Below are 18,475 nucleotides of genomic sequence, written 5' to 3'. Positions count from 1 at the left end.
ACCAATCCACCTGTCAATCTCCTGCTCCATCCTACCCTTAATCGTGAACAAGACCCCAAGACAGTTGAACTCCTTCACTTGAGGCAACAACTCATCCCCAACCCGGAGGGAGCAATCCACTAGAGAACTATGGCCTCAGACTTGGAGGTGCTGACTCTCATCCCAGCCATTTCACACTCAGCTGCAACCCACCCCAAGTGCGTGCTGGAGGTCGCATTCTGATGAAGCCAACAAAACCACATCATATGCGAAGAGCAGAGATGTCATTTTGAGGTTCCCAAAACGGACACACGCCTCACCTTGGCTGCGCCTTGAGATCCTGTCCATGAATATCACAAATGGAATCGGAGATATGGAACAACCTTGGCGGAGTCCGACACCCACTGAAAACGTGTTCGACTTTGTGCCGAGAATGCGGACACAGCTCTCCCTTTAGTTATACAAGGACCGCATGGCTTGTAGCAACTGCCCCTGTACCCCATACTCCCGCAGTACCTCCCACAGAGTGCTCCGGGGTACACGGTCATAAGCCTTCTCCAAGTCCACAAAACACATGTAGACTGGCTGGTCAAACTCCCATGCCTCCTTCAGCACTTCCGCAAGGGTAAAGAGTTGGTCCATTGTTCCATGGCCAGGACAGAATCTGCATTGATCCTCCTGGATCCGAGGTTCGACAATCGGTCAGAGCTTCCTTTTCAGCACCCAAGAGTAGACTTTCCCAGGGAGGCTGAGCAATGTGATGTCCCCCCCCCCTTTTTTTTTAAGCATTTTCAACTTTTTTTATGTAGGTATTACTATGAGCAAAACGTCAAGACTTTTTCAAGACTTTAACCCAAATTTCAAAACTTTTCAAGGTCTGGAAAGCAGTAATTCATAATTGCATAGTTTTCCAGACCAGTACCCTGTAGCTGCAATTCCGCCCCCCCACCCCAGTTAGTCCATTAAAGTGGACATACTTCTGTACTTTGTTGACAACGATGACAGAGCAGTCAACGGGACGCTCAGTGTCGTAGCGTCTCTGCAGCTCCTCGTAGTATTGCCTGTAGAGCTCATTACGCCACCGCTCCTCTGGCCTCACACGATCATCTGCATATGGGGACACAATAGGAAGGGGTGTATATGATACATTATATGGAGTTGGGATGTGAGAGAATGTACTTCTGATGTGACTACACTTCAATTTCCCATCACAGCAAAGGTTGGATTGAAGGCCTGGTTCACTTTTTTGGACCTACTACAAAAGACTTCGTAAAACTCTCCAGAAACAGCTGCGAGTCATAGTGTAAGAAAATTATGACATCGGGGCGTCCGGGTAGCGTAGCGGTCTATTCCATTGCCTACCAACACGGGGATCGCCGGTTCGAATCCCTGTGTTACCTCCGGCTTGGTCGGGCGTCCCTAGACACAATTGGCCGTGCCTGCGAGTAGGAAGCTGGATGTGGGTATGTGTCCTGGTCGTTGCATTAGCGCCTCCTCTGGTCAGTCAGGGCACCTGTTCAGGAGGGAGGAGGCACTGGGGGTAATAGCGTGAGCCTCCCATGTGCTACGTCCCCCTGGCGAAACTCCTCACTGTCAGGTGAAAAGAAATGGCTGGTGACTCCACATGTATCGGAGGAGGCATGTGGTAGTCTGCAGCCCTTGCCGGATCAAAAAAAAAAAAGAAAAGAGGATCTATTGTAATTTTACTTACAAATGCATTTCAGTGTTTCTTTTATTTTTTGGCTTTCTTCCTTTTCTCCCCAACTGTACCCAGCCAATTACCCCACTCTCCCGAGCCGTCCCAGTTGCTGCTCCGCCCCCTCTGCCGATCCAAGGGAGGGCTGCAGACTACCACGCCTCCTCCAATGCATGTGGAGTTGACAGCCGCTTCTTTTCCCCTGACAGTGAGGAGTTTCGCCAGGGGGGGACGTAGCGCGTGGGCGGATCATGCCATTACCCCCAGTTCCCCCTCCTCCCAAACATGCGCCCTGACCGACCAGAGGAGGTGCTAGTGCAGCGACCAGGACACATACCCACATCCGACTTCCCACCTGCAGACATGGCCAATTGTGTCTGTAGGGACACCTGACCAAGCCGGAGGTAACACGGGGATTTAAACCAGTGAGCTGTGTTGGTAGGCGAACGGAATAGACCGCTACACTACCCGTACACACATTTCGGTGTTTCTGCGACACAAGTCTTGAGGTCAATTATTAACAAAATGCAAGAAATATATATGACCCCTTCTGCACAGTCTGACTCAAAATAGAAACAAAGGAACAGGCAGTGTCACGTTGGTAAAATGGCTGCCGTGGAAACCAGTAAAATACATAGAAAATATAACGATGTGTTCCCCTCACCTATAAACGATAAAAGATTTTCCACAACACATACCCTCCGGCTCACGGCGTCCATTCCATGGATCTCTGTACGGGTCCTCCTTCTTGCGGTAAAAGTCCTCCCCACCACTCCCTCCACGGTAGTATCGATCATAGTCCTCTCTACAATACAACACAAACATTCAGTACTGTTTGGGTCATGTTTTACAGCTGTGTCAGCAATCCAATCCTGTTTCAGTCCTCACCTGAACCCCGGGTCTCGTGGGTCGCCCCTCGGGTCTTTGTCACGGCCCTCTGTGCTGCGGTAACGGTCCTCGTGGTCACGTGGGTGGCCAGTAGACCTGGCATCCCTCCCATCGCGGCTGTCACGAGAATCACGCCCATCACGCCCGTCACGCCCGTACATAGGGGAGCGTGAGCGTGGGCGGCCATCCTTACCATCCCCATAACCTCCATACGGGGCCCTGGGAAAAACAGAGGCACTTAGTAGGAGCCCACAGGGGCCTTGGAACACTGACCAGATAGGACTGTGTTTAAAATTATGTGATAAAAGGACACAGAAAACTGAGCCTTTTTTTCCCTTCAGTGCAAGTGTTGATGAGGAGAGTCCGTCCGTGCTATTCCTGAGGACAGGCTGATTCATTTTCAAATGCGGTGCAAATGATGTTTGTTTTTTGATGAGGATTTGAAAAGGTTTTTGCTTTTTCCAAAACTATTTAAGAGCCCAATAGACAGCAACTCCAGCATTTGCAAATAGGACTGACTTAACAGTTTGATTAATGGTACCAATTCCACCCCAGCAAAAAGGCGGTTCCTTCCCATTAGAGAGAAGTCTGTTGAAAACCTCCAGACAGCCATGTACGCAATACGGCACAAGTTCACAACCACTTCAGTGGATTTTGTTGACAACCACTGACTGAACTTTCGAGCAACACACAAGCCCTTCATAATACAACCAAGTGTCCCTTATGTCAGTTTCTCTGCACGCAAAATTAACAGTTTGCATGAGAAGATGATTTGCAACCAATCTCTTGATCACAAACAATTCACATGAAGTACATTTTCTGATAGTACATTGAATTGTTCTTTTGATATGACATGAGGTGCTCGAGGGAAATAAGATACTGAAATTGCCCTTTTTTTTGTAGTAAACACTAGACTAATGAATCAGGTGTTTCAGCTAGTTAGGCAGACTATCCATCAAAAGGACAGTCTCTTCTAAATGCAAATGACTACCTGCCAATTACTAGCTGTCTTCAGTTATTTGAAGTTCAATAAATGCCGTCTCATGACAAAGAAATGTTTAAAATTTTTGATGGGAAATATAATTTTTTTTAACTATTGACAAAAATAACACAATTCCACACGAACGTAAAAAGACTGCGTATCCCAACTTGTCGCGTCATCCGATGGGTTGCAGAATGAAATCCAAATCGCTTGTTTAAGCTTCATTCCAGAGAATATTTAGCGGAAGTTTGACAGTCAAGGAAATAAAAGTGACGTCGCAAAAGGAACTTCGTGACACTATGGAAAAGGCTGCGTTTGCGATCCGACTGACTAATCGGTCCGTTTCTTCCGACCGCATAATTGAAATGTAGAACGGAGAGCTACGTAAATTATGACGGACGCAACGCAACAAGGAAATTACGCAAAAAAAAAAAAAAGAAAAAAAAGAGAAAAGGCGGAGGCAAAGATCTTTGAGAGACAAAGACACTTGATTTTATAGTCATACAATTCTTTGCTTTATTTCAACAAACCTAGAAATTTGAAAATCAAAATGGCAAAATCTGAAAACATCCGCGCAAATGTTTTAAAGAAACCACAGCTCCTGTCAAGCCATGTGAACTCCGGTGGAAATGACAGCTGAAATATGAAGGCGTTTTTGTTTTTACCAGGGCACCTGGGGCGTCGGTAGTTCATCACACCCATTTTGCGTTACTTTACCTTCGTGGAGGGCTCTGCCGGGGTTGAGGTTTAAGATGTCGTCGCTCCGTTGCCATATTTACATCTGAAAATAAATCAATCCAAAATGTTCAACATAACATTGGTAAGAAAGTCAGCGCATGTTTTTAACGCAGAATGGCCCGGTCGACGTGAACAGTTCCCACGGTCCAAACTTAAAACACAGCATCCGAATTCCAAGCATGACATTCGAAAATTGGTCGAGGTGGCAAAATGTCAAATTTGGTCAGCTCAGCAGGACGGAAAGTGAGGGGAAAAGGAAAGTAGAACAACGCATTTTATTTTTTAAGTTAAATCAAAAGCAATTCAACACCCTGAATGCTTTTTTTTTTGGTTCTATCATCAAAAAAAGAAAAACGATCATTCCAAGACCGAAAACTACGAAGATTGTGAGACGCTTAGATTCCCCCTTGAAAACAATGCCGACCCCCGATCATTCATGCGAGGCCTTCAGGTCAAAATCCCAAATCCTTCTTCAGCATCCTCCAAAATGAGACTTAATTTGAGCAAATTTCACTTGGCAAACAAGTAAAATACAGAAACATTCCAAAGGCAATGCAGCAATTTAAATTTCCATTTATTATTTTTGTGTGTCAGAAATACTGTGAGGCGTCTACAACAACAAAAGGTTGAAGTAGAAGAACACAAGTGTGTCTTGTTACCGTCCCTCTGATGAATGTGGGTTTGTATAGTACCAAGACAGTTATTTAGAGAGGAGGCCGCCTGGTTTGTTGGACAATAGTATGCACGTGGCATGGCTCAAGTGATATCTCATTACAAACAGTCTGGTTTTACAAGACGGAACTTGGGGAACACGAAGGCCTGGTTCCTTGAAGCTGAAACTGTCACATGCATAATGACTGCCTGGCAGTTTACAGCCAATTAGGATGTTGACTTGGGCCAGTCAGTGGCGTACCCTCTGTCATGTCAAACGTATCATGTCCACTCAGGCCGGACGACAGCTCAGTTAGTCAGAGACATTTTAACTGGGAGCCATGCAGAGTGGACATGATGACAAGATTCACATTATGAAAATTATTTTTCTTTCCTCGTGGAAAACACAATTTCCATAAAAATAAAATCAATTTCCCTTATAGACAAAAATTATCAAAATAATACACTTTTTGCCCACACTTAAAGCCAGTAGCATCTCACTTTGTATGTTGGCAAAGCAGGAAGCTGACAACTCTCAAGTCTCCTATTCATCTGACTGACTGCATGAGAAAATTCCATTAGATTTAGAATGGCTTGTTTAATTGCCAGCTGGACAAATGAATACATGTTGGGGTCAAGTAAGGCATTGTAAAAGCCTCTATTTACTGCCAACCAAATATAAGGGTATCACTACCTTTGCAACGTTTACCCCGCCTTATTAACCAATTAATTTCTTTGCTCCTCAATTAAAAACAAACTGCCACTCTACAAAAATGCTATCTGTCTTGGGTCTTTTAAGTTAATTTTAACACCTTCCTCAGACTTAACGCCATTTTTCAATCATGCACAACTGTCTCAGTCAGACGACACGGTCGGTTCTTGATGTGTTGTGGTCACCACACATTTGACACTCCAGTTGCAGAAATGCAGGAGCGAGGGGGAAGATGAAATGAGAGGAATTTACAGCATCGAGGAGGAAACGTGGGAATCGTTCTTTGTCATCACCAAAGATCATCATCATGGCATCCATGGAGTAAGTAACAAGCTTCCTCTCGCTTTTTGGATTAATGGACACCAAATAGAAAGTCAACCCTGTCCCAACTAAATGCCCCACAGAGTGTAGAAAATAAGCCGCGCATGGCTAGCTCAACGTGCTAAAACAAAGAGCACAGCAGTGGGGACATGGGGAGGAAGTACCAAAAACCAACTGGAGATCATCCAGATTTTCAGAACTTACTGAAAAGTCTGTCCCCAGCAGAAAATAATGTTTAGACGTAGAACATGTACAATGATAAAATTATTAATAAGCGTGCTGTTTACATCAGTTGTGCTGCGATTGGTCCGTGCCACTGAGCTCATCGGGAGCGCAATTAAGCCTGTGTGAAGCTGCCATACTAGCCAACACAAACAACCCAAAGATTCTGAGATGCTAATCTTACTCTGGAGTATTGTGGGGCTTCTCAGAAGTCTTCAAACATGTCAAATTACACGGCATAAAAGGACGATTTGTCGCTCCTGATGCTCATCGTCGTTCGATACTTCATGTCCGTCGGGACGAGCCATTACAGGGCTCCAGACTGCGACCAAAATGGTTGCATATGCAACCAATTTTGTTTGGACAGTGTGCTTGTTAAAATTTCTCGTGGTTGCAATCGCGCTGCACTGCAGTAGTGTGCTGCCAATGCACTGGCAAATCTGCCGAATCCTCCAAATCTGGCAAATATCCGTTTAGCTGTTACCATGTTCCAAAAATGAAGCGGTTTATAGCTGATTATTTTCAAAAGACAAATGAGGAGAGCGAAGAGGAGGCTGGTGGGGATGGACAGCCTACGATATGTTCCAACTCCGATGCCACAGATGATGAAAGTGCAGGCAGGGAGAGGCCGACTGAGCCAGTGAAGAAGAAAAAAAAGTACTACTTTCAACCACAATGGCTAATGCAGTACCTGTGGTTGCGGTATGAAGGGAAAGAAAGCTATGCTATGTGTGTATGCTAGGAAATGTGGCACCAAAAAAAAAAGAAGGTGAGATCAAATCTCGTGCTGGTGCAACCAACTGACAAAGTTGGTAGCACCAGCGGAAAAGTTAGTCTGGAGCCCTGCATTACTGGGCAAATTTTGTTGTCTGGAGAAGCCATAAGCCCTGGCTTGCTCTGTATTTCTGCTGATACCACTGAAAAGTGTGCCTTCTTTGGGCATTGCAACTATTACGGGGAGGGCTTACCTATTTTATAACCTTTATATATTCGACCCTTGTAGCCCGCCTTTGCAGCTTCTGCTTCCTCAATACGATCAAATTGCACAAATCCAAAGCCACGGAACATGGAAACGCCTGGAAAAAGGAGCATTTGACTGGTATAAAGACTTTAGCAAGTACTTTGGATTCCTCACTTTTTAACCTTATAAAATCCATCCAGCAGATCATAAATATGACGGGCTTAAATTTAAGAGGAACAAAATAAAACAAGACTTATTGTTGCAAGAATAACAGTAGTTCTACACAAGTACAAGCGCTTGTAAAAAAAAGAAAGTATTTTTTGTACTCACTCAACTGTTACATTTTAAGATATCATATGACAGAGAATTAAGGAAAATTTTAGTGACAACAAATTAAAATGAACAACATACCACACATGGGTAAATTGTAGGGGTGTCATGATTTGATTCTAAATCGACAATGGATCGAAATGAGCTTTCGATTTCAACAAATGCATTGTTGACAGAAAAACTACTTTGTTCCCAATTGACTGGTGAAATAAGTTATTGCTATTGCATTTTAAATTAATTTAAATATGACCATATGGCCTTAGTGTGGTTTAAAAAAAAAAGGTGGTTAATACATACTTGATACCATGCAGCCTATCTTTCTGAAGAAGAATTTGAAAATGTAAAAGACAGTTGTCAGGACACAAAATCAATGGTCTATTGATCTTTACAAATCAAGACTCGACAGTCTTAACAATGGAATCGACGTCAGTGCTGGAAAGAAAAGTTTAAATCGAATCGAATCATGACCTTAAAAATCGAAAAGTAAAATCAAATCATGCATGTGGAAAATCGCGACACCCCTAGTAAATTATGTTGGTTACTGACCGACTATCTTCCCGTAAGGGCTGAACATGTCTTCCAAATCCTTCCTTTCCATGTCCGAGGTCGGCAAATTTCCGACAAAAATCCTCCTCTCCAAATCACGGGGATCATTGCTGCTGCATGAGCGTGAATAATTCCCAGGTGAATTGCTGCGGCTTCTTCTGCGGGACATGACTAGACTCCCAAGTTTACTCGCTTTCTTCTTCGTACGTCTTAAATGTTAGACAAAGTTTGTTTTGTTTGTTCGAGTGCGCCTTTAAATTGCTGTCCACAATCCTGAAAAATGTCAAGTGAGGCAACAGAAAACAGAAATTCCATGGATGGACATAAAGATTCAGCAAAGCACAAGAGCAAGTACCAGATGATTAGACGTGTCACTAATGATCAGAAATTAATGTTAAAATTTTGAAATCGCAAATGATAATACTGGACCAAGTTCGCCATTTCATTTTGTCAGTCCTAGCGTGAGCTAGTCGCAAATTCTAATCGCAAATTCTGAGCAGTGATGAACCATTGCTTAGTGGCTTCTGAGGCCAATTTCTTTTTTTTTTTACTCACAGTAAAGCTTTTTTCATCAAATCTCTATTTTTTTGTCGTTCACATAACTGGGGTAATGTACCATGTTCACCTGCATATTATGTTCTTGTTGAGAAAACCATGTCAAAAACAAAAATATAGCCACAAGTGACGATAAACAGGGTCCAAGCAGTATTGCAGCGGTTTTTGAGATATTGACATGTGTCAGTTGTAGCGCCCCCTATGGACGAACTTTCACAAAATTTGGCGTGTTTCCAAAGAATGTTGTGGCGACTGCGTGACAAGTTTCGTTAAGTTTGGACAATCAACATTACTAGATATAGGCAATACAATCACTATGGGCTCACTTTTATTGACATGTTACTTCGAAATGGAATGACATCAAAATTCTTTCGACAACTTTTTATCAGCGTTGTGTGGAGATGATGCATACCAAATTTCATACAAATCGGATGAACAGCCTCAGACGAGTTCATTTTACTTTCACTTTCGGTTTTTTGAAAATGGCAGGAAAATTTGGCAGCGGAAATTGGTGCATTAGATTCAGGAGCTTCCAAGGAATTAACAGGAAAAAATAATTTCTCAAAAATTCCATACAGAGCTCGAGATATGACCCAAAACGTAAATGTGCTTATTGTAGCATTTTGCGGAAACAACAATAATAATCCTTTGGAAAAAAAAAACAACAGGGCGACTATGGCCGGACTCAATGAAGCAGCAGTAATTGGCAGCGCTGTCTTTGGGAGGGGGGCGGAGTCGGCTTGTGTTCGTCACATGAATGCGCTTGTGTGTCGGAAAAAGCAGTGGTTCGGCCTGGATTCGCCTTGTCACGAAAGTGGGGAGGAGTCTCCTTCGAGACTGCTGGCCGGAGAGATGCAGTTGGCAAACGCATCAAGTACGGGGATGGGTGTTTGAACTAAAATAGGGATCGATTGGCCACTAAATTGGGAGAAAAAAGGGAAAAATCAGAATAAAAAATAAAAAAACAGGGTTCCGCAGCTATTGCTGCTTGGACCCCTAAAAAGTCCGACTGATCGAAAATGATTTTGATTCAAGATATTTGGAGGTCTTGCCACATCGTTTTAGACTTAAACAACATCCCACATTTGGTATACAAAACACTTAATAGGTTTTGGAACCCGCGATTCCATGTCTGATGTAGTTGAAATTGATATGCAAACCGCTGAGAGAAAAAAAAACTGGTCATTTGCCAGTAAGTTCAATGCTATGATTTTTGCTTTCTTGAAAAAATGCCTGGAAAACCAAAACCACTATGGAGTCGGTCATCAATTTCTCTCAAAACAAAAAAATGTTCGGGTTTGGAAATAAATCATAGGCTCAACTCTCACCCTGGTAATAAAGTCCAATTTTTTTCCACTGATTAACAGAAACATTCCTTTTACAAAAGACTCAAAAAAAAATTCTGGTTTCTTGTAGGTGAACTGAAATTCATCAAATCAAATAATTTGAGCACAAGGAAAATCAGTCTTCAGTTTAAGGTCCAAAGGTGAACAGATACTGCCATTTAGAGGCCAAATTGCTTGGCTGTTATGTTTATCAGCAGATCTTTCATTCAAGTCAAGTTATATAATACTATTTAAGCGACAGCCTGATGCTTACCTTGTCTTGAGCCTGTGCGTCCTGGGAATTGCATCCACCCAATATCGAATCTGTTGAATGTCAAGGGTCTCAATCGGTCTGTTTGGAGAATAAAAAGCCGACATGGATTACAGGGTAACATTCAAATTAGCTTAGAAAGATATTACTAAATGCTTTCTGATGTCTGTATTGTATGACTTTTTTATCACGATTAAAGAGGCTATATCAGAATCAGAATTATTGGCCAAGTGTGCATGCACATGAGGAATTCGACTCCGGCACACAGTAGGCTTGTTAACGAATATTCCAAATTCGAATATATAACTGAATTGTCAACAAAAACAAAAAAATATTCAAGTGTGAAAATTAAAGTTGTTCGTGGAAAAAAAACAGCACTGATGACACGCATGATGGACAGACTCACACAAGGTCACTTTCATTGGTTGCAAATGAAGTTTAGGTCAAGCTGAAACGAGTGAATAATTCAACAACAACCGTATGGTAAAGATGGCAGGGCGTTCACAACCCAACTCGGCCGCAGAGAGAGAGAGAGAGAGAGAGAGAGAGAGAGAGAGAGAGAGAGAGAGAGAGAGAGAGAGAGAGAGAGAGAGTGATTTTCACTCCGAACAATCTAAAAAGCCCCGTCTGGAAATAGTTTGGATTTTGGTCAGAAAACGGAAAGACCGCGGAACCTCAAGATAAGGTCATATGCAAGCTGTGTAAGCTATATTTGGGACAGGAGTCCGGACCTTTAATTCCTTTCACACAAAACTCTTGCTCAGCAAAGATGGAAAAATACTATCAAATTGTTTATTTAAATCAGTATGAATATATAACCTAATCTGTATAAAAATTAGGCAATCGAATAACACATCAATTACGAATCATTCATCTCGCTCCAAGACGGCACATCCTCATTTCTCAATCTAGCACCAACCACTGTGCAGACAGACAGACAGACAGACAGACAGAGAGAGATGAAGTTTTACGGTATAGGACATTATTTTGTTTATTTTGTAATGTGTAGGTAAGTAGATCTTTTAAGACATGTTTACGTTGAAATAAATATACCTACACAAGTAGTTATTTCTCTCATATTGTTTTGCCCTCTTATGGGCATAACGCGCAAAAATATATTCAAATGGGTTCGAACCCATGTGTTTTTTTGGAAGGAATAATCAAACGTAATTTTTGGCCAATTTCGATTGCCCTAGTACTTGGGACACATCCAAGTCAGCTTCGCCCTTCCACCTACTATAAATACAAAATTTCAAATTCTTCCATTGAGGGATGTTTGAGCAAGAGATGTACTGAAAGAGACAGAGGGACTAGTTATTGAGACCAAAGTTACATATTTTTGTATTTTTAAGTAGTTCTAATTTGATAGTTTTATATACATATAGTTGTACAGTTTACAATTTTATAGTTTAAAGAATTGGCACTCTTACTTCCCTCCATGGATGCTACTGACTTGATCAGTGTCCAGAGTAGACTGAGCTTTTCCCAAAGGTAAAAAAAAATTGCAAGGCATGACTTGATACCTGTAACCCATCATAACTTTTTTTTTTCTCCCAGATTCTGGTTTTCTTTCTCAGATGGGCCACAGTCTATCTAAACTGGGGTGTTTTGTTGACCCTTAGGGTCTCCCACAGCCAAATCTACTAGGTTATATGATCTGAAGATTAACAACTGACCTATCCAAAGTAATACGTGACAAAAGACCAATCACGGCATAACAAGTTTCCACATCCAAAGGAGTTGAATCAAGTGCAACTGGACTTGGTATATATCCGTGAAGACGTTTCGCCTCTCACCCAAGAGGCTTCCTCAGTTCGTGCCTTTCTGACTAGACCAGGTCTAGTCAGACTAGGTCTAGACTAGACCAGGTCTAGTCAGACTAGGTCTAGACCAGGTCTAGACTAGACCAGGTCTAGACTAGACCAGGTCTAGTCAGACCAGGTCTAGTCAGAAAGGCACGAACTGAGGAAGCCTCTTGGATGAGAGGCGAAACGTCTTCACGGATATATACCAAGTCCAGTTGCACTTGATTCAACTCCTTTGAATAACCATGACGACCTGGATGAATGAGAACATCCAGACAAGTTTCCACATCCTCAGACAAGGAGCTGTGACACCTCACTGAACACTGGATAGAAGCTTTAATGTAACATACGACAGAATTATCGCTCTATTGTATTTTGCGCCACAGCCCACAGCAACGGTTAACTACGAAGGTTGTTCGGCAAGCATTGTTGGGGGCAAAGTGAATGGGGGTTTATGGGCCACGGGAGCCGTCCATAGCGTCCTCTCTGCCTCTTGCCTCCTCCTCCTTTCACGCCGGCTTACCGCAGCGCCGCCTGCCGTCGCTCGGCGTCATGTGCCGAGACCGACCGGTTTTAACGTCCTGCTCTCTTCCGCAACGAGGACTCCCGGCTCGCCGGACGCCATGCGAGCGCAGCGGGATTTGCCGGTCTCATCCGATCGTACCGTCCGGCTCTCACGACGTCCAGCTTCCCCCCGCGGCCGTTCACCCACGAGGGTGCAGCGTCAAGTGTGTGATGGGCAACTCGCACGCCCGACTCGTCGACGTGCTCCCGCGCGCTCGCACTGCCTTGAAGACAGAAGAAGTGATCCGTGACACGCGGGGGGGGGGGGGCGGGGGGGCTGCGCGTCTTCCCCAGACGGCGCAAAACCCGCGAAAAGTCGCTGAGCGGCAATCCGGGGCGCTTCAAACCCGCCGGCGTCGCTTCTTCGGCCGATCCCCGGCGAAGGCGGCGCAGCCAAAGCCGTCACCGGCCGCGCAACACACACACACGCGCGACGCCGGAGATCAGCCCGAGCTAACGGCCGACGTTAGCGTAGCTAGCGACGCGAAGCTAACTGCGTTAGCGCGCCAAGCCGACGCTTACCCGCCGCGAGTGGCTCGGCTTCGACCAACCTCGTCCCGTCGAGCCACACGCAAGACGCGGGGGTTTTTTGGTCTCCGGTCGCCATTTCATAGAGACCGCCGAGAGTTCTCGTTTACCTGCGGTGAACGTCGTCCTTTCCGCCGCTCGGCTTTTACGGGAGGCCACAGCCTTTGTCGCCGCCGCTCCGCTGCGCCCCTTCACAAAGCTCTTCTTCTGCAGATAACGGGGACGCGTCTCTACCGGCAGTAGTAAATACGTCCGTCAGCCCGGTGCTGCCCTCCAGCGGCTCCTGGTAAATCACAGGACGTTGAATCGGCTCATCTGGATGCGCTGAGAGAAACCCCAGACGGCCGAATCAAGGCGCGGCAGGTGTTCCCACCCCTTATAAACAACACTACAGTCGTGGAACGACCGAGATCAACGACCACTTTCACACGCAAATATGGGTGTGAGTGGCCATTAAGTAGCGTTTCAATGGCCGTGTGTACTATTCACAGAAGATGGCCAGTGAATATTAAAACTGTATTGTAACGTGCATGGATAAGAAGACACGCTGGCCGCGGGCCAGCAGGTCTGACCCTTTAGTCTATCGGTTAGCGATGTCTCCTGCGGTGCGGGCGATACGAGTTCGCCTCCCGGTCGCGGCAATTCTTGTGGTTGCGTTGTCCCCCGAATTCGCTACAGTATGCACATAAAATGTAGCGACCGAGAGAGGCGGTCGCTCTGACCGCCGGGGGGGGGGGCGCAGTGGCTGATGGGACTTTTAATGTTAGATTAAACATTTTAATGATGCTGTGTTCATGTCGTGGTTATTGTTGTTTGTTTGGGGGTTCGACTCGGAGTAAGTAGAAGACCGTGGGGACCCTGACTCAGACTAATGTGCGACACCGGGGGGAGGGGAGGGGTCGTTATGATATTGTCAGTTCCGGCAGGTGTATATTGTAGCGAATTCGGGGGGGGGGGGCAACCACGGGAACGCGAACCCGTATCGCCCGCACCGTCGGTGCGGGCGATACGGGTTCGCGTCCCGGCCGCGGCAGTTCCCGTGGTTGCGTTGTCCCCCCGAATTCGCTACATTACACAGGTTTGACCCCTGAGAAGATTTGTAAAAACAATGAGCCCCAGTTGTTCTTTGTGCAAAACTCAGATTGAGACCATCACACATTTATTTGGGGGCTGCCCCGTTTCCAGGAAACGTTGGAAGTAACTGAATGCTTTTATTATGTCCAAATTCTGTAATAATTTTTCCCTTACATGGGAAGATGTGTTGTTTGGTTTCCATGACACAAATAGTGAAAGAAACAATAGGTTTTACTAAATAATTTTTTGTTTTTTGTGCAAAATTTCACATCCATTAACGTACATTTTTAAATAACCCATTATTTCCTGCTTTAATTATAGAAATTGAGAAATATATATATCTACCATTTCCAGAAGAACAAACAGAAAAACAGTCAATTATATCACCTAATGTGCACTTTAAATTTACCCCGGGGCAAGTATTTTATTTTTGTTCAGCATTATTATTATCATTATTATTCTTAATACTAGTTTATTCATTTTCTTTATTTACTTTTGTTGACCATCGAATGTGAAGGTTGTTTATAGTTGCTCGCCATTATAATTGCGTTATCCTTTTTCAGTGTTGTATTGTGTAAATTGTGCAAACACAACATCCATTGCACGTTGTCCGTCTTGGGAGAGAGATCCCTCCTCCCTGAGGCTCCTTCCCATTTCTTCCCCCTGTTAAAGGGTTTTATTCATTTGTTTTTTAGGCAGTTGTTCCTTATCCGATGCGAGGGTCTAAGAAGGACAGGATGTGTTGCTGTAAAGCCCCTTGAGGCAAATTTGTAATTTTGGGCTATACAAATAAAATTGACTTGACATGTATGTGCACTGCTCGTGTACCATTTGTACCCTTTTCAATAAATAAATAAATAAATAACCTCGGGGGTCGTGCGGTGTGGGGGGCACGGGAGCTGCCATTAAGAGAGAGATCTCTGCCTCTCGACTGCTTCTTCCATGCCGGGACAAACGCCTGACTTGGGGTTTTCTAATAAAGGCCGGTGAGTTTCCAAGACTTAATAAAAAGGGAGTTAGACTGGGGGAAAATCGAGGGATTACATATATATATATATATTTTTTTTTGTATGTGCATCCAAAACTTTAAAATAAGAAGGGGCAAGTGCCCTCACTTTGGGAGGTTACCTTCTAAAATTGCTCAATTCAATTTTCATGTAATACGTTATTCTTTTAACTTGTATGAATTTTTGCCTTTCGCCTGGTGCCTGTGTTTGCACGCAAGGCCACAAGAGGGAGACAGTGAGCATCTCTTGCCCATGTACCGCTCTACCCGTTGTCTCTGACATACTGATGACAGCCAGAGTTTGTGTGCGGTGTGGGTAGACTGTGGAACTGAACTGCCCTTCTGGGATAAAGAAAGCTGTCTGAATCTGGATAACTACCCATCACAACAGTGGGGTAACTGCACAAGGGCGTCACCTGCTACAGACGTGAGCGGTGAGAATATGGAAAACACACAAATGAATGTCCCAGTCCCACAGGAACCATTGCTGTTTGGGGTGTTTTAAGCTCACTAGTTTGTGGGGAAGATTTCCTCTGAATCCTCGAAATTATATACATATATATATATATATATTACACACACACATACTGTGTATAGATACAGTATATATATATATATACACTGTCAACTACTCAACTATCAGCTTATGTATTTTGTATGAATCCTTGAAATGTATGGTGTACACACACACACACACACACACACACTCACACACACACACACACACACACAGTCAGCTTCACAAATCTGAAACGAGTTTTCACTCACAACCGTTCATTTCCCCTACATGACCCTGTTTGTGGTCTTATGGTAAAGCTGTAGTGTGTTCCTTTCAGTTCTGTAGGGGGGGGTGTACTTGGAACTGAAGGGGGAGGTCGTGGGCCAGGGTGGGAGAGGGTTATGTGAAAATAAAAATAGTGTGGAGGTGTTTAGTTTTTTTGTCAGTGTTATCTAAATATTCAGGAAAAAAATAATCTAAATAAGTAGTCCCCCCCCCAACTTGAATTTGGCCAATTACCCCACTCCTCCGAGCCATCCTGGTCACTGCTCCACCCTCTCTGCCGCTCCGGGGAGGGCTGCAGACTACCACATGTAGAACACCAGCCGCTGCTTTTCACCTGACAGTGTGAGGAGTTTCACCAGGGAGACATAAGGCGCGTAAGGATCATGCTATTACCCGTCGCCCTCCCCCCACAGAGGCGCCCCGACCGGCCAGAGGAGGCGCTAGTGCAGCGACTAGGACGTATACCCACACCCGGCTTCCCACCCGCAGACACGGCCAATTGTGTCTGTAGGGACGGCCGACCAAGCAGGAGGTAACATGGGGATTCGAACCTGCAATCCTCGTGTCAGTAGGCAACGGAACAGCCCGCCACGCCACCTGGGCGCCCAGGAAAAAGCAGTTTTATCTTTCATTTCATTGCTTATCTCTCTATGGCTTCTGGCGAGATCAGCTACATTTTATGGATTTGTCTGCACAAAATGCAACACCAGTACCATTTTATTACAGTGCACTGTATTCGAGTCTTCAATCATGTCTTGGTGAAACAAGGATCTTTCAGATAAAAAGGTATTGGTCTCCAAAACTATTCACAAAAACAGCCTTGACGTATGGTAGGAAAAGACTTCAAGGAGTCCATAAAACCCCAATAATCGAAACATGCAATACTGCCCTTCAGTTCACAGAAAAAAACCCTCGTTACAAATACATCAAACTGAGAGAAGCAGTTTCAGCACAATATCCAGGATAAAATATAATTAAAAGAAATTACAAATATCAAAACAAAGCAGTCTACATTTCCTCTATACATAAAGTTGGTGAATGGAGCAGAACTTTCTTCAACTAATGATTCAGATTCCGAGGTGGGCATAACAACAGGAAGAAGGGAGGATATTCATGACATCACCACAATCAGTAATGTCTGGGGTACATGGACATGGGCGGTCCCTGGTCCATGGAGGGCCCCGGCCGCAGGGGCTGCTGCTGCTGCTGCTGTGGCGACGTCACCGAACTAACCAGGTGGTTGAGAGACGGCCCGCTCTGGATTAGCGTGTCCAGCGCTTTCTGGACGCTTGGGTTGTCAAAGTTAATGCCTGAGGCTGAGCTGGGGAGTCTCTGGCTGCTGGATGTAGCCGCCCCACGCCCTGCTGGGATGCTGTAGCCCTGGGAGGCACCGAGAGGGACACCTTGAGCCATGGTGGGCCGAACCCCCATCATCTGGGAGTTCGAAGAAGGGGCTGGGTTTTGCGAGGAAGGAAGGGACATGCCTGAGGACTGGAGCCCCGAGCCCATGGAGCCGTAGACCTGGGTCTGCGCGGTCATGGAGGAGCTGGCTGGGACGGCCCCTACTGACGCACCGGACCCGCTGTTGAACAGGCTGAGGATCTTAGCCTGTAACTCCTGCTGGTGATTGGGGTTGGAGGGGGAGTTGGAGACAGGGGTCAAGCCCATGTGGCTGGGCTGGGGGGCGTGGGATGGGGGGATCGCTGAAGATGGGGGCAGGGATTCGTGGTGAGAAGCTACAGTGGGCGGCGGGTGGCTTGTGGCTGTGGGTGGTAAGTGGACAGTTAAATGACACACACTTCTCAGCACACAGAATTATTCTTTTCACCATAAAGATCAAGAGTAAATGTGGAGGAGATTTGGGGTGGATTACGTTGCATTAGCTAGGAACTATAACATTCCAAACAAGCCTAGTGAAGCCTATCATCTGTATTGAGATGCTTACCTGCGATGGGCTCTGTGCTGCTTCCTACCATACGGGTCCGCTTGTCCTTTAGGTAAGCAATGAGTGTGTCCAGTTCCTCCGGAGTTATAAATCTATCAGGCAACAAAACAGAGATGGGCATTTCCAAGAATCTATACAAAAACTCCTTTTACAACATGCTTACTGCCTTTATCAAAAAGCTTACCTTATATCAAAGACCTTTCCACCGCCACACTTCATCAACAACAGTACTAGTTAAGCAAAGTCAAATCCCTGTACTCTCAAAATACTGATTAAACTGGGTACCTGTTCTCGGTCAGCAACGTGATGGTGGTCAACATGGAGACTGGATGGCTCTCTCTGTCTGGCTCCCTCAAAAGCACATCATCGGCCATTTTGGCAGCCTTCCTGGCAATCTCCTCGCGATCTTTGTTGAGCTGCTCTGCCTTGTAAGCATCATAGTTGTGAGCCACAAGAACCATGGCGTCCTGCATGGGCATGTTACGGTGTTCTGAAGCAGAGAGGTACACAAGACTGGTTAGTAATGTAAAGGTTCAAACAGGAATCAGGGGTTAAAGCAAAAAAAAAAAAAAAAAAAGATTGCAGATTATGG

At 44.9% G+C, this 18,475-nt stretch overlaps 1 protein-coding gene across 1 annotated transcript in view; it reads right to left on the bottom strand.

The window, feature by feature from the left end:
• Positions 1–18,475, bottom strand: part of ncoa5 (nuclear receptor coactivator 5) — a 41,510-nt gene that overhangs the window by 5,092 nt on the left and 17,943 nt on the right. The window contains exons 9-19 of the mRNA XM_056301820.1: positions 18,169–18,373; positions 17,884–17,975; positions 17,070–17,701; positions 13,224–13,357; positions 10,181–10,258; positions 8,027–8,235; positions 7,158–7,265; positions 4,263–4,326; positions 2,564–2,782; positions 2,374–2,480; positions 957–1,086 (exon numbers count right to left, since the gene is read on the bottom strand). Coding sequence (XP_056157795.1) covers positions 957–1,086; positions 2,374–2,480; positions 2,564–2,782; positions 4,263–4,326; positions 7,158–7,265; positions 8,027–8,235; positions 10,181–10,258; positions 13,224–13,357; positions 17,070–17,701; positions 17,884–17,975; positions 18,169–18,373 — 1,978 coding nt within the window. The remainder of the gene's footprint in view (positions 1–956; positions 1,087–2,373; positions 2,481–2,563; positions 2,783–4,262; positions 4,327–7,157; positions 7,266–8,026; positions 8,236–10,180; positions 10,259–13,223; positions 13,358–17,069; positions 17,702–17,883; positions 17,976–18,168; positions 18,374–18,475) is intronic.

Source organism: Lampris incognitus, chromosome 2 (assembly GCF_029633865.1).
Source record: "Lampris incognitus isolate fLamInc1 chromosome 2, fLamInc1.hap2, whole genome shotgun sequence".
Taxonomy (NCBI): Eukaryota; Metazoa; Chordata; class Actinopteri; order Lampriformes; family Lampridae; genus Lampris; species Lampris incognitus.
This window is presented reverse-complemented; position numbering and strand designations above follow the sequence as displayed.